Source organism: Taurulus bubalis, assembly GCF_910589615.1.
Source record: "Taurulus bubalis genome assembly, chromosome: 9".
Taxonomy (NCBI): domain Eukaryota; kingdom Metazoa; phylum Chordata; class Actinopteri; order Perciformes; family Cottidae; genus Taurulus; species Taurulus bubalis.
The window spans coordinates 1,719,978-1,736,607 of record NC_136597.1 but is presented as its reverse complement, the minus strand read 5'-3'; the positions used below and the strand labels follow the sequence as shown (position 1 = coordinate 1,736,607).

The window sequence follows — 16,630 nt, the reverse complement described above, 5'->3', positions numbered from 1 at the left end:
TGCATTCTCTCTCCTGACCACCAGGGGACGACTCCTCTGGTTGTATAGAAGTCTATGCTTCACGTGTTAAAGCTGCATTCTCTCTCCTGACCACCAGGGGGCGACTCCTCTGGTTGTATAGAAGTCTATGCTTCACGTGTTAAAGCTGCATTCTCTCTCCTGACCACCAGGGGGCGACTCCTCTGGTTGTATAGAAGTCTATGCTTCACGTGTTAAAGCTGCATTCTCTCTCCTGACCACCAGTGGGCGACTCCTCTGGTTGTATAGAAGTCTATGCTTCACGTGTTAAAGCTGCATTCTCTCTCCTGACCACCAGGGGGCGACTCCTCTGGTTGTATAGAAGTATATGCTTCACGTGTTCAAGCTGCATTCTCTCTCCTGACCACCAAGGGGCGACTCCTCTGGTTGTATAGAAGTATATGCTTCACGTGTTAAAGCTGCATTCTTTCTTCTGACCACCAGGGGGCGACTCCTCTGGTTGTATAGAAGTATATGCTTCAGGTGTTAAAGCTGCATTCTCTCTTCTGACCACCAGGGGGCGACTCCTCTGGTTGTATAGAAGTCTATATAAATGACTCTACTTCTCTTGATGTATTCCCTCAGTAAACATTGTAAACATGAGTTTATGTCTCAATCTCTAGTTTCAAGTTTTCTTCAATACAGCATGATGTTCATTTAGTAAATGATGGTCATTTAGAGTCAAACAGACCATAAAGCAGGGGGCACTTTAGGGCGGGACTTACTTTGATTGACAGGTCTCTACCACGGCAATGTCCGGTCTGGGAGTGTTTTACTTCTACTTAGCTCCACCCTCTTGTGTCCCTTTTGGTCCCAAACAACCAAAATTTGACCTTGAGGCTTCAAAACGTCAGTCTGCAAACCAGAGAGCGACTTCCCGCTGACCGCGTCCACTTCTTGCATTCAGTCTATGTTTCTGACAGACATGTTTTTAGCCTCAAGATGTTTGAACACACTATGTAGAGCCACTGCTGCACATCTTCCACAGATCTATTCGACCGAGAAGCGAACTGAAGCAAATCAAAGGCTTAAATGTTACTGCTATATATTAATAGTCATCACTATTGCTGCTAAGCAGCTGACCTCCACCCACTCTCACTTCCTGTGTCCATTACTCATGTGGGCATGTTCCCACCCTCCATGTTGCTCCTCTCTGCCCACAGGCTTTGAGAATGACATGGTCACTCTGGTCCTGTCGGTCGGGCGATGTCACTCTCTTCGACACCTCTCGCTGGGAAGAAACTTCGCCATGAAGTCCAGGTCTGGGAAACCCAATGCACCTCTTTCACTCTGTTATGTCTTCTCATCACATGGGTATACTGTCCATAAACCTTTGTCCTGAGACGTGAAGTCATAGTGGCCAGAGTTACATGGATGGGTCATTCTGTAAATTAGCTTCTGTAAAAAGTTAACCAAATGAAGTAAAAACTCTTTATGTCTGTAGAATCTGGTTTGCAGATATCTGCAGACGGAGCTCTTTATCCTTTTGGTCCACCTGTTTTACAGTTTCTGTTTGATCAAATCAAAATATGACCTCACTGAAGTCTCTGAACAGTCTCCTTACTATCTAGCTGCCAACATCCAGATGTGAGACGCCATAAAAAGGACAAGCATAACAAATGCATAAAAGCATAAGAATCATGCTGAAACAAGGTGCTTCTTAGAAAAGCTTATCATCATTTGTATGATTCAATGAACGACTACAAAGACAGAAAGGATCTGGGCCACGGCGGGACAGTCAGGTGGAGGCTAAGACCGCAGGGCCTTTAGAACAGGTTTTAATATTTGTTGTTCTGCAGGAGTTTTGGTGTTTTTTTTTTAATTCAGGTTGCCCAAACAGTTTTTTGTTGGAGGTTTGTTGGAGGGCCAAAAGCAACCTGAGTGGTAGCAGTACGTCTGTTTCTGTAAACCATGGATGAATGGCGACTTTTTTGCATTTGATCAGAGAAATTCTAAAAGTGTGTGGGAGGTGTGCTGGATGGACTTTGACACCAGGTGTCCACTGTTTGTGTCCCGTGTGAAGCTAAAAGTCAACGGTTAGAAGCTATAAGCTAGTCAACGTTAGCTGTTAGCAGCCGGTGGGCAGCACAGTCCTATTTGGCTAAAGAACGGAGCTAACAGCTAACTGCTAACGTTAACGGAGGTTGCATTGAGTTATATTATGACGCATTGAAGCTTTGATCAGTAAAATGTAGTATTGGGCAAAGATAAACAATATCTACAGATCAAAATATATTTATACATACAGTGATGTGTTCAAATGTAATCTTGTCAAATTTAGTGTTCAGCAAGAAACGTGTGTGTAATGTGTGAGCTTCTGTGCTTGTCTTTTGGGAAACAAATAATTTCATCATCACTTCGATTGACAGGCGACGATGTCTGATTTTATTATTGTAATGAAAAGACGTTATACTTGAACATCAATCAAAGCTCAGGAAGCAAAGGACCTGTTCCCACAAGAAGAGTTTATTTGGGTGACTAAAACTCAATCTAGCTACATGTCAGTGGGGTAAGCGCATTGATAAAACAGAGAATTAGGCCACATTGTAAATGTTTTGTTATTTTTTGGAAGGGCCGATTATATTATAATGTCTTCTTTGCAAGTTTGATATAAATGAACCCTCCACCCCTGGTTATACCTGTCGGTGAAAAGAACAGCGAGGAAGAGTTTTACCGATCAGCAAGGCTCTGTCTCTTTGGATCAGGTACACTTTTTAACAAGCTAACAATGTTTTATAAGGTTACATCTCTCACCTTTCATTTAATCTAGACCTCATAATATCAGCCACAGACATGTCTAGAAAACTCTGTGTACGCCGGTCTGAAGTCAGTGGGAGATGCAAAGCATTCTCACCACACATCCTTCTTTTAGAAACACCAGTTCATGTGGGGAATGGCGTATGCATGTTTTTTGTGTGAACACATCCTTTACACATCTTGAGATGTTGCCGACATGTTTCTTCCCTCTTCCCTTCATGCTTGTACCCTTATGTCCACTTCTGTCTACCAGAGCTCTCACCGATGTTCTTCACCGTATAGCTCAGCTCTTTCAGGATGAAGAGTGTGTGAGTGACACAGCCTTCCATTTTCTATTTGATGGGACAAAACAGCAGTTATTTCGGTTAATTTTCTCAATGGTGTTTCTTCAACACAGTTTCTTATATGTGTGTGTGTGTGTGTGTGTGTGTGTGTGTGCAGCCCTTGCAGTCTCTATCGGTGTGTGACTCCAAGCTGAAGACAGGGATGCACATCCTGCTGAGCGCTCTGGGGGGCAACGCCGCTCTGACTGCAGTGGACATCAGTGGAAACAACATCGGAGACACCGGAGCCAAAATGCTGGCCAAGGCCCTGATGACTAACACCAGACTGAGGTACACACACACACACACACACACACACACACACACACATACACACACGCCCACGCACAGTCACAGATTTCTAGATTTTATAATATAGACCCGGAAGAAATGGTCAAATATTGGTTTCTGTGCCAAGAGATAATTTCACTACATTTGGTCAACATCTGGTGTTCAAACAAGGATATACAGTTTACATACAGTTCAATTCATTAGAAATATGTGGAAGCAATATTCTAGTTTATTAAAAAAAATCCCATAGGCCATGTAGAAATGGGCCACATTTGGGCCACATTTGGGCCACAGGCCGTATTTTGGCATAGTGATCACGGTCCGACTCCTTCCTATTTAAATGTTGTTTAGATACTTAGCTGATACTAATCAAGTGATCATCTTGGTTCTTACATGAAAACACATGAAAAAAAACATTTCAACTTTCCAATCCAGTTTGAAGTGAAGCTGTCCGTTTCACTTCTTTATATTCATGTAGTGAATATACAAATGTGTATTAAATGGAAATCTGCTTTAGAAATAAAGAACATTAAACCTGGACAGACGTTTCCATGGTAATTACCTTTAAACGTGTTTCTGGAACACGTGGTCGTGATAATTGTTCGTGACACTGGACCACTTTTGTGGCACAACCCGACCAATGCCCATCCATCTCCTGTTACCTTCAGGCTGTGAGTCCACTGTTGGCCACCAGATGTCACCATTTCCTCTTTTGAAACTAACATTCAGCACTCGATTGGCTCCAGGGGTGTTTTACTTCTTTAACCCGCCTTCTTTAACCAGACTTCTTTATTTAACCAGACGTCTTTAACCAGACTTCTTTAACCAGACTTCTTTAACCAGCCTTCTTTAACCAGACTTCTTTATTTAACCAGACTTCTTTAACCAGCCTTCTTTAACCAGACTTCTTTATTTAACCAGACTTCTTTAACCAGACTTCTTTAACCAGCCTTCTTTAACCAGACTTCTTTATTTAACCAGACTTCTTTAACCAGCCTTCTTTAACCAGACTTCTTTATTTAACCAGACTTCTTTAACCAGACTTCTTTAACCAGCCTTCTTTAACCAGACTTCTTTATTTAACCAGACTTCTTTAACCAGACTTCTTTAACCAGCCTTCTTTAACCAGACTTCTTTATTTAACCAGACTTCTTTAACCAGCCTTCTTTAACCAGCCTTCTTTAACCAGACTTCTTTATTTAACCAGACTTCTTTAACCAGACGTCTTTATTTAACCAGCCTTCTTTATTTAACCAGCCTTCTTTAACCAGCCTTGTTTAACCAGCCTTCTTTAACCAGCCTTCTTTAACCAGACTTCTTTAACCCGCCTTCTTTAACCAGCCTTCTTTATTTAACCAGACTTCTTTATTTAACCAGACGTCTTTAACCAGACTTCTTTAACCAGCCTTCTTTATTTAACCAGACTTCTTTAACCAGCCTTCTTTAACCAGCCTTCTTTATTTAACCAGACTTCTTGAACCAGACTTCTTTAACCAGCCTTATTTAACCAGACTTCTTTAACCAGCCTTCTTTAACCAGCCTTCTTTAACCAGACTTCTTTATTTAACCAGACTTCTTTAACCAGCCTTCTTTAACCAGACTTCTTTATTTAACCAGACTTCTTTAACCAGCCTTCTTTAACCAGCCTTCTTTAACCAGCCTTCTTTATTTAGCCAGCCTTCTTTAACCAGACTACTTTAACCCGCCTTCTTTAACCAGACTTCTTTATTTAACCAGACTTCTTTAACCAGCCTTCTTTAACCAGCCTTCTTTAACCAGAACCAGCCTTCTTTAACCAGCCTTCTTTAACCAGAACCAGCCTTCTTTAACCAGCCTTCTTTAACCAGACTTCTTTATTTAACCAGACTTCTTTAACCAGACTTCTTTAACCAGCCTTCTTTAACCAGACTTCTCTATTTAACCAGACTTCTTTAACCAGACTTCTTTAACCAGCCTTCTTTAACCAGACTTCTCTATTTAACCAGACTTCTTTAACCAGACTTCTTTAACCAGCCTTCTTTAACCAGACTTCTTTATTTAACCAGACTTCTTTAACCAGCCTTCTTTAACCAGCCTTCTTTAACCAGCCTTCTTTAACCAGAACCAGCCTTCTTTAACCAGCCTTCTTTAACCAGCCTTCTTTAACCAGACTTCTTTATTTAACCAGACTTCTTTAACCCGCCTTCTTTAACCAGCCTTCTTTATTTAACCAGACTTCTTTAACCAGACTTCTTTATTTAACCAGACTTCTTTAACCAGACTTCTTTAACCAGCCTTCTTTAACCAGACTTCTTTATTTAACCAGACTTCTTTAACCAGACTTCTTTAACCAGCCTTCTTTATTTAACCAGACTTCTTTAACCAGCCTTCTTTAACCAGTCTTCTTTAACAAGACTTCTTTATTTAACCAGACTTCTTTAACCAGACGTCTTTATTTAACCAGACTTCTTTATTTAACCAGCCTTCTTTAACCAGCCTTCTTTAACCAGACTTCTTTAACCAGACTTCTTTAACCAGCCTTCTTTAGCCAGACTTCTTTAACCAGACTTCTTTATTTAACCAGACTTCTTTAACCAGCCTTCTTTAACCAGCCTTCTTTAACCAGACTTCTTTAACCAGACGTCTTTATTTAACCAGACTTCTTTATTTAACCAGCCTTCTTTAACCAGCCTTCTTTAACCAGACTTCTTTAACCAGACTTCTTTAACCAGCCTTCTTTAGCCAGCCTTCTTTAACCAGCCTTCTTTAACCAGCCTTCTTTATTTAACCAGACTTCTTTAACCAGCCTTCTTTAACCAGACTTCTTTAACCAGACTTCTTTAACCAGCCTTCTTTAGCCAGCCTTCTTTAACCAGCCTTCTTTAACCAGCCTTCTTTAACCAGACTTCTTTAACCAGAACCAGCCTTCTTTAACCCGCCTTTTTTAACCAGACTTCTTTATTTAACCAGACTTCTTTAACCAGCCTTCTTTAACCAGCCTTCTTTAACCAGCCTTCTTTATTTAACCAGACTTCTTTAACCAGACTTCTTTATTTAACCAGCCTTCTTTAACCAGCCTTCTTTAACCAGACTTCTTTAACCAGCCTTCTTTAACCAGACTTCTTTATTTAACCAGCCTTCTTTAACCAGCCTTCTTTATTTAGCCAGCCTTCTTTAACCAGACTTCTTTAACCCGCCTTCTTTAACCAGCCTTCTTTAACCAGCCTTCTTTAACCAGACTTCTTTAACCAGAACCAGCCTTCTTTAACCAGCCTTCTTTAACCAGCCTTCTTTAACCAGACTTCTTTATTTAACCAGACTTCTTTAACCAGCCTTCTTTAACCAGCTTTCTTTATTTAACCAGCCTTCTTTAACCAGCCTTCTTTAACCAGAACCAGCCTTCTTTAACCAGCCTTCTTTAACCAGCTTTCTTTATTTAACCAGCCTTCTTTAACCAGACTTCTTTAACCAGCTTTCTTTATTTAACCAGACTTCTTTAACCAGACTTCTTTAACCCGCCTTCTTTAACCAGACTTCTTTATTTAACCAGACGTCTTTAACCAGACTTCTTTAACCAGCCTTCTTTATTTAACCAGACTTCTTTAACCAGCCTTCTTTAACCAGACTTCTTTATTTAACCAGACTTCTTTAACCAGACTTCTTTAACCAGCCTTCTTTAACCAGACTTCTTTATTTAACCAGACTTCTTTAACCAGCCTTCTTTAACCAGCCTTCTTTAACCAGACTTCTTTATTTAACCAGACTTCTTTAACCAGACGTCTTTATTTAACCAGCCTTCTTTATTTCACCAGCCTTCTTTAACCAGCCTTGTTTAACCAGCCTTCTTTAACCAGCCTTCTTTAACCAGACTTCTTTAACCCGCCTTCTTTAACCAGCCTTCTTTATTTAACCAGACTTCTTTATTTAACCAGACGTCTTTAACCAGACTTCTTTAACCAGCCTTCTTTATTTAACCAGACTTCTTTAACCATACTTCTTTATTTAACCAGACTTCTTTAACCAGCCTTCTTTAACCAGACTTCTTTATTTAACCAGACTTCTTTAACCAGACTTCTTTAACCAGCCTTATTTAACCAGACTTCTTTAACCAGCCTTCTTTAACCAGACTTCTTTATTTAACCAGACTTCTTTAACCAGCCTTCTTTAACCAGACTTCTTTATTTAACCAGCCTTCTTTAACCAGCCTTCTTTATTTAGCCAGCCTTCTTTAACCAGACTTCTTTAACCCGCCTTCTTTAACCAGACTTCTTTAACCCGCCTTCTTTAACCAGACTTCTTTATTTAACCAGACTTCTTTAACCAGCCTTCTTTAACCAGCCTTCTTTAACCAGAACCAGCCTTCTTTAACCAGCCTTCTTTAACCAGACTTCTTTATTTAACCAGCCTTCTTTAACCAGCCTTCTTTAACCAGACTTCTTTATTTAACCAGACTTCTTTAACCAGACTTCTTTAACCAGCCTTCTTTAACCAGACTTCTTTATTTAACCAGCCTTCTTTAACCAGCCTTCTTTAACCAGCCTTCTTTAACCAGAACCAGCCTTCTTTAACCAGCCTTCTTTAACCAGACTTCTTTATTTAACCAGACTTCTTTAACCCGCCTTCTTTAACCAGCCTTCTTTAACCAGCCTTCTTTATTTAACCAGACTTCTTTAACCAGACTTCTTTATTTAACCAGACTTCTTTAACCAGACTTCTTTAACCAGACTTCTTTATTCAGACTTCTTTAACCAGCCTTCTTTAACCAGCCTTCTTTAACCAGACTTCTTTAACCAGACTCCCTCTCTCTCTCGTTGAAGGACTCTAAAGTGGGACAGGAACAATGTCACCGCCAGGGGTTTCCAGGATGTGGCTGATGCCTTGGAGAGGTCACACACACACACACACACACACACACACACACACACACACACACACACACACACACACACACACACACAGGGTTTGCTGGCTTCAGTTTGTTGCAATTGCTACAACCCAATCTCTACACACACACAAATAAAAATTACATAAAATACTGAACATCTTGCATTACTTGCAAAAGCAAAGACTTCATTCAAAACCATATAAACTCTTGTTAGAATGTTATGCTATCATGTCAGCGCGCTGTAAGTAGAGACTTGTGTGGCTGCAGTAGATGAAGTTAGCGCTCTGTGTTGTGCAGGAACTTCACTCTGCAGCAGGTGTCCAGCCTGGCTGACATCACACAGAGTTACCGCGGCAACCCCGACAGAACCAAGGAGGCCGTGCACAAGGTGTGTGTGTGAGAGAGAGAGTCTATGTTTAGCAGGTGTAACACGAGTGTGTGACCAACACAAACTAGTTAATTGTTTAAGGTGTTGATACCACTTTGTCATGACCTCATCTGATTATAAAAGCTGGATGATGTTAATCCCGTAGTGCGTAGACAGTGAGGGAAGAAATGTTGTTGTTATCTGACACGTAACAATGTTCTGCTATACACCTTCTGTGTGTGTGTGTGTGTGTGTGTGTGTGTGTGTGTGTGTGTGTAGATTCAGCAGTGTTTAGACAGAAACAACCAGAGACAGCCTGAAAGAGTGGAACATCAGAAAGTGTTGAGAGTTCATCAATCTGAGAAGGTAAGAAGTAAAACATGTACAACAGTACAATGAACGTGTGAAAATAAGGCTCGTCCTCCGCTCCGTGGAGTATTGATTCATTTCACAATCAACTGAGCTGCATCCATTATATCAGAGGTGGAGCTATTAAATAAAAAACTATTCTGACCCTATATTACAGTTTCTGCCTCAGTCTGTACCACAGACTATAAGAGGACGTAGTCATGGTGACATCACCCATTGGTTTGTGGATGATGTTATGAAGTGACACGAGATATAGACTTCTATACAACCAGAGGAGTCGCCCCCTGGTGATCAGTAGAGAGAATGCAGCTTTAACACATGAAGCATATACTTCTATACAACCAGAGGAGTCGCCCCCTGGTGATCAGTAGAGAGAATGCAGCTTTAACACATGAAGCATATACTTCTATACAACCAAAGGAGTCACCCCTGGTGGTCACTAGAGAGAATGCAGCTTTAAGACATGAAGCATATACTTCTATACAACCAAAGGAGTCACCCCTGGTGGTCACTAGAGAGAATGCAGCTTTAAGACACTTAGGAACATTGGTCTCTCTTCAGACTTGGAGGTTATCTTAGCTCTGTCTGCCTCGGTTGTCCTCATTGTTAGCAGGTCCAGGGTCTGTGTCGGCGGTTGGAGGACAGCCTCCAGCGCTTGAGCCACTGTAGTGTTCAGGAGGTCCAGGCTGACATCCAGACGGCACACGAGGTGCTGCACGACGCCCGGGAGTCCTTCAAGGTAACGGCTACTGAAGCCAAAATAATCACAACCAGGCTCTGGCTTTGTAAATGAGGTACATGTGTAAACAATGCTTTGTATAAATGTTTGTGCAGTTGCTCGCCTCTCTGTATGAGGCAGGCAGGAAGTGTGCCTCTGATGGAGACTTGGTGAACGGCGTCCTCACTGACACGGCTACTGCACTGACTAATGAGTTCAGCAGAAGCATCCAGGTACACGTTTAAAAAACCCTCCTCACACACCAGATTACAGGGCAGTAATGGCAGTAATGCTTATGCCGCTACACTTTAGGCCATTACATTTCCAGTCTGTGTGTTTTTCCAGGAGTTGGCTCAGGGCCTGATGAGGGGTGCAGAAGCAGCGTGTCCACGGCTGGTCCAACGGTCCAGTGTGTTTGAGTGTCTGTCAGAGTGTGTGTCCAAGAGAAGCAGACAGACACACACATTCCTGAGAAGCACTCTGGTGGAGAACACAGGGCGGATCATCAGCAACAGACTGCGGTAATAACCTTTATGTGAGGCAGTGTCATTTCAGTTCAGGTAATGAACCCCATTCACAGTATATAATCAGTGATTGTGCTCTCGATGTTTATTGCACCTCATTTACATAGAAAAAACACAGGACAATATAATGCCATCCAATATAACACGTCAGACATGTTAAATTGTTTGTATTACATTTTATGTCACAACAGTGTCCAATGATTCATGTTTTCTTTGTTTGTTCAAAGCCAGCTGTAAAAATAATTAAATTGAATTCAGTTTATTTTGTATAGCCCAAAATCACAAATCACAAACTATTCATATAATGAGTAGTATACGCATGGACTACAATCCAGATAACCAAGATCCACGAGGCAGAAGAAGGTAGAGAGGAGGGGCATCAGCAGGGCCATGGCAGGAGGTAGGAGACAGGAGACAGGAGGTAGGAGACAGGAGACAGGAGGTAGGAGGTAGGAGACAGGAGACAGAAGGTAGGAGACAGGAGACAGGAGGCAGGAGGTAGGAGGTAGGAGGCAGGAGGCAGGAGACAAGAGACAAGAGACAGGAGGTAGGAGACAGGAGGTAGGAGGCAGGAGGCAGGAGGCAGGACCGTCTCTAGACACAGCCATGATCCATGAATGTAAAAAGCATAGTCCATCAGCAGCTAGCCTTGGTGCTAGTTCTTACCAACAACCTTTGACACAGTCACTGCGTCTCTAAAGGACGTCCTCGTAGGTTTAGCTGATTCTTGGAGGTATCATTGTTTGCTATCTAACAAGACACAGCTCACGAACACACCAACCCAAAGTCTTACACACACATGAGAATCTTTCCCCTACGTCGATTAATGGATGTTATGCGGCGGAGTGAATTGTGGGTAATTCCCTCTTATAAAGCTTGTCAAAATGCAGACTTATGGGTGGAGCCACCTGGCAGGAATGTATAATCCATCCGTGCTTTTTTTTAAATAAAATAAAATAAATAAAAATGTAAATCACTTTCAAGTAAACCAGATTTCTCCATCAGACAAAAACAAATAAAATGTGCAATCACTTTGTTAGAAAAATGCAAATAAAGTTCTATCTGTACAAAATAATAATTGATTCTTGTGGCTGCAATTACACTTGTTGAGCCCTAGGGGAGGGGGAGGGGGGAGACGGTTTATTTAAACATGTTAGGTATCAAATTAAACATAAAAATCAGGGCTACAATAATAGGGTTAGGGCTTAAAGGGCTTCCCTTTTTGCACTGAATATCCTTTTAAGATAATAACAATAAAGTGCAACCTGTGCAAAACAAATTTTGTGCAGATTTGTGAGCCATCACGTTTTATCAGTATTAGTGGCTGCAATGAGCTGCTTTCCTCTACACATCTTTCTCAATGTTGAGGTTAGATCTGTATTCTGAGAGACGCAACAGCAGAAAAGCCGACCTCCCGGAGATCTCATAAAGACCTCACAGAGATCGGCTTTAGGCAAAACGCAGAGAATCGGCGAGTCACACAGCTAACGGCGTAACGTTAACATTTCTACGAAAGCACAGGCATTTCTCCATGTATTTATTAATGCCGTTTTATGTCCATGTACTTTTGTAATATGTGAAGTTCTCAATAAAGGTCTTGAAATAAAGAAATTCTGCATTTCCCCCTCGCGCCCCACCTGTAATACGTCCAGGCCCCACTAGAGGGGCGCGCCCCGCTGTTTGAGAACCAATACACCAATATTCTATCTTTATTACCGCAAATGTAAACTGTAGTCTTCACATGTGTCGTCCTCTCCAGTGAGCTGAGACAGGCGCTGAGCGTCTCTCTGGCTGAAAGCATCATTGAACAGGTTCTCCAGGATCTGACAGCGACACAGGACAACATGGTACATGTCTGTGTGTTGTGTTTTATTTGCATGTGTGTGTGTGAATATTATGGAGATTCCTATACTCCATCCATTTGTTATTTATTATGGAAGAATGTACGCCATGTTTTGATAGTTTATGAGCAGTATTTTTCTTTTAATGACACGTGAATGTATCTATATCTTCTTCTGACCTCAGTTGGTCTCCAGTGTGAATGGTAAGGAACGCCTTTGGAGAAGAACGCTTGTCTACTGTATAACACACAATTAAAGGAATGCTCAACATCAGTTTCATCTCTGTGCATACAGTAGACAGCAGAGTCCAGGAGGTAGTATTTAGCCTAGCTTAGCACAAAGACAGGAAGCTGCCAGCTCCTTCAAAAGTGAAACAGTCCAAAGTTACAATAAATCCAGCGATTCTTATTTGAGAATATCTCCTCAACTGTCTTTCTGTTAAACCTACTGTGTGATTATATCCGATGTGTTGCACTCATTACTGTTGATGCTTTTCTATATTGCTGGGTAGGATTGCCTTATAAAAGAATATTCATGCACTGCTCTGAACGTCAACATCCCAGAGCTTCGGCTGGTCGACAGCAAATTCCCGACTGATGATGTAAGAGACCCATCAATCTGTCCATTCATTCTGTTCTTCACCTCTATGTGTTGGGTTTACCTTTTGTCTTGTTCTTGCTCTTGCTTTACTCTCTCATCACCAGTACAGTCCGGCATTTTGGAGAAATAGTTTCCACTCCAAGAGCCTGAGGCCGGCCCCTTCAGTTCAGAGTAAGATAAAACCACCATTACTCTGTGCTGCATCACTGTCTCTATGTCTCCGCCTCTCGCTGAAGCCTTTTGCATGTGTGGGTGTCTGCGTTTCTTCCGAAAGCCATGAGATGGCAAACTAATAACAACAACAACATGATAAAAAGGTGTAGAGCGAAGGAAAAGGAAGCCAGTACGTATACAGGACTGTGTGCTCTGGAAGTACGACTCCGAATCAATAATGTGTGTGCACAAATGATCAGAACATAGAATTAAACAATACCAATTCTAAGGGATCCAAAAATAACATAAATGTCTGTTGATATGGTGAACGCACAGAACCTCATTTGGTCAGTCAGCTTTTTCTGTTGGAGGAGCAGAGCAATGGAACCGTCTCCCAACAGAACTGAAAGTACAACACCATTTTAAGGTTTTTAATAAAGGTCTTAAATCATGGTTAAGAGAAAAACAACATTGTTCACACATTTCTTGTTTTAATAAAGCCTCCTGTGGACAGGTGTTGGAAATTAGCATTCACTATATACACTCAACACAGAGCATCTGGGTTTTCCTTTGTGCATAGATGTGTGCTAGGAATTCTAATTATGCCATTGTGATGTCCACATCGAATAAATAAAGTCAAAGTCAACGTGTTAGCAAACAGTTGCCAACCAACACACAAAGCTGAATGATTATTCATTTGTCGTCCATCCCTACTGCGCCTCATATAGGGACAAGACACAACTAAACAGTTTCAGCTTGAGGTCCCGGCACCTGTTCCCTGAGCCGCTCCTCCACTCCCCCTCTGCAGCTGAGCATAACTACACCCCTGCCACCACAGTCATGGAGTCATACAATCAAAACCACAGGTCCAAAAGCTAAAATACATTGAACAAACTTGAATTGAAAAATCTTTTACATCAGTTTAAAAAAAAGTTACGACAAGAAACCTTTGACTGGTTACGAAACAATCTAGATTCAACACTGATGCCTCAGAGGCTCCTCCTCCTGCCAGGAGCAGAGCTTCTCTTCTCGGCCACGCTGCTGGAGGCCCAGGCCCGCTGGAGGGAAGGGAGGCACCAGAACCAGGACTGAGGCAGGGCGGCCTATCAGACTCTGCTGCAGTTAACCCTTTAGGGTCTTAGGCCTTGTTCTAGATTTTACATAACTTCTTAAATACACCTTTTAAGGCACTTGCATATGAGATATAGACTCATGTGTTACATAAAAAATTGCAGAGCAACCTCAGCTCTCTCTACAATGAGGCACAATTGTCATCAGGCACAAGTGTAAAGAGATAATATGGCCCTAAAGATGAAAAACTGAAGCTTGATTTTTTAAATTCTTCATATCTCTTGTGAAATCATAACTTTACTCAGGTGGTCGAAACATTTCTGTAATGGAAATCGGTTTACCAAAGGTCTTAGGGTCACAAAAGCAGTGGAATATTACTAAATGGTAGATACATGTAAATAAATGTCTAATACCAAATTTTGTATTATCGTTTTTTGAGTAGAAGTGTTGTCTGTCACTACTTTCATCAAAATGAGAGAGAGACTGAGGTTAAATGGGACTGAGGAATGACTTCATACTACAGACCAAGCTTCATGGGGTGTGTGCAAATGAAAAAATTATATTCCAACAATTTTAGTTTTCAAAATATGTACTATAGAAAAACAAACTACTTACAATTAATATTTAAAAAAAGTAAACATCGTCAAACTCGCCGGCGCGCTTCAAGACCTGGAAGGGTTAAATGAGATTAAATGGGACGCTGGCGCTCAGAAACACTACCAGCTTTGTCCACAGGGGCCGCCAGAATCAACAGGAAATGAACCTTCCTTGTCGGAGCTTTAAACCACCAAACACATCCCATCTAGTAGACCTTGGAGGTACTGCCAGATAGATTACATTTAAAACATATATGTTTGGTAATATACATTCTAAGTGTGCTCAAGATATTCCCATAAATATAAAAGTAAAATGTATAATTCCAATGACCAGACCCGTTGGCATATCACCACGAGACAAACATGTTTTTGCTACCCAACGTTCCCTCGGCCGCAGCGACAGAAAATAAAAAAAACTGTTACATTCCATTATTTATATTTGATTCATAATTTATTTTGGTCATTACAGCTGACACATATTTACAGCCCAGTTTATCGTCCCTTTTTCTGTCATTTCTTCTTGAAGGTGCTCCTCGCAAATATTTGACCGTACTGAAGCGGGCCTCAAGTTACAGAAGGTTGAGAAGCCCTCTGTTATGCCATCCATGTGATGGTGCAACAACAACATGTTTCAGTCTGTTCAGCTACGACGGCCATCAGGTATAACCGTGACTCCTGTCGGGGTTCATGCTCTCCATGTGTGCCGCTCACTGCTCCGTGGCAGACACACAGCACTGTTTGGCTAATTGGAGCGTGGCCTGTTTACTTTCACACCAGTGACTTTCACCCTGGGAGAGATGGAGAGAATATGGAGGAAGGGATGATGGAGTGGAGGAGGAAACACCCACAACCTGCTCCTTTTGGTTTGATCAGGAGATAGCTTTAATGAAACAAATATAAAAATATGGGCAATATTTTCTAAACAGCAAATCTTTTATTTCTAAAAACATAATCAGCACTTTGCATTTCAAAGGGATGTTATATATTCCCACCAGCGGGGGACCTTGCAACTGAAAGATTCATAACGTAGTAATAATAATAATAATAATTCATAATGTAGCATAATGTAGGTTCATTAGCTCTGATATTCAACCTTGTGTGGTGTGACCGGCTAATAACTGTGTTGCTGTGTGACTGAAGCATCATCTGCTGCTCTGCTTCCTCTCTATTTCCTCTCTATTTCCTCTCTGCTTCTTCTCTCCTTCCTCTCTGCTTGCTCTCTGTTTCCTCTCTGTTTCCTCTCTGTTTCCTCTGTTTCCTCTCTGTTTCCTCTCTGTTTCCTCTGTTTCCTCTCTGTTTCCTCTCTGCTTCCTCTGTTTCCTCTCTGCTTCCTCTGTTTCCTCTCTTTTTCCTCTCTGCTTCCTCTCTGTTTCCTCTCTGCTTGCTCTTTTTCCTCTCTTTTTCCTCTCTGTTTCCTCTCTGCTTCCTCTGTTTCCTCTCTTTTTCCTCTCTGTTTCCTCTCTGTTTCCTCTCTGCTTCCTCTGTTTCCTCTCTTTTTCCTCTCTGATTCCTCTCTGCTTCCTCTCTCTGCTTCCTCTGTTTCCTCTCTGCTTCCTCTCTGTTTCCTCTGTTTCCTCTCTGATTCCTCTCTGTTTTCTCTCTGTTTCCTCTCTGCTTCCTATCTGTTTCCTCTCTGCTTCCTATCTGTTTCCTCTCTCCTTTCTCTCTGCTTCCTCTCTGTTTCCTCTCTGCTTCCTCTCTGTTTCCTCTCTGCTTCCTCTCTGCTTCCTCTCTGCTTCCTCTGTTTCCTCTCTGTTTCCTCTCTTTTTCCTCTCTGCTTCCTCTCTGTTTCCTCTCTGCTTCCTCTGTTTCCTCTCTTTTTCCTCTCTGATTCCTCTCTGCTTCCTCTCTCTGCTTCCTCTGTTTCCTCTCTGCTTCCTCTCTGTTTCCTCTGCTTCCTCCCTGCTTCCTCTCTGTTTCCTCTCTGATTCCTCTCTCCTTCCTCTCTGCTTCCTCTCTGTTTCCTCTCTGATTCCTCTCTGTTTCCTCTCTCCTTTCTCTCTGCTTCCGCTCTGTTTCCTCTCTGCTTCCTCTCTGTTTCCTCTCTGCTTCCTATCTGTTTCCTCTCTGCTTCCTCTCAGCTTCCTCTCAGCTTCCTCTCTGATTCCTCTCTGCTTCCTCTCTGTTTCCTCTCTGCT

The 16,630-nt window shown here is 41.8% G+C and overlaps 1 protein-coding gene across 1 annotated transcript in view; it reads left to right on the top strand.

Moving 5' to 3' along the window:
* Positions 1 to 16,630, top strand: part of LOC306741733 (F-actin-uncapping protein LRRC16A-like) — a gene marked incomplete at both ends in the record, with an annotated part of 64,067 nt that overhangs the window by 26,317 nt on the left and 21,120 nt on the right. Inside the window, 12 exons of the mRNA XM_079224049.1 lie at positions 1,182 to 1,278; positions 3,029 to 3,083; positions 3,217 to 3,389; positions 8,186 to 8,254; positions 8,551 to 8,641; positions 8,900 to 8,986; positions 9,603 to 9,728; positions 9,824 to 9,940; positions 10,053 to 10,228; positions 11,991 to 12,078; positions 12,584 to 12,673; positions 12,777 to 12,843. Coding sequence (XP_079080175.1) covers positions 1,182 to 1,278; positions 3,029 to 3,083; positions 3,217 to 3,389; positions 8,186 to 8,254; positions 8,551 to 8,641; positions 8,900 to 8,986; positions 9,603 to 9,728; positions 9,824 to 9,940; positions 10,053 to 10,228; positions 11,991 to 12,078; positions 12,584 to 12,673; positions 12,777 to 12,843 — 1,236 coding nt within the window. The remainder of the gene's footprint in view (positions 1 to 1,181; positions 1,279 to 3,028; positions 3,084 to 3,216; positions 3,390 to 8,185; positions 8,255 to 8,550; positions 8,642 to 8,899; positions 8,987 to 9,602; positions 9,729 to 9,823; positions 9,941 to 10,052; positions 10,229 to 11,990; positions 12,079 to 12,583; positions 12,674 to 12,776; positions 12,844 to 16,630) is intronic.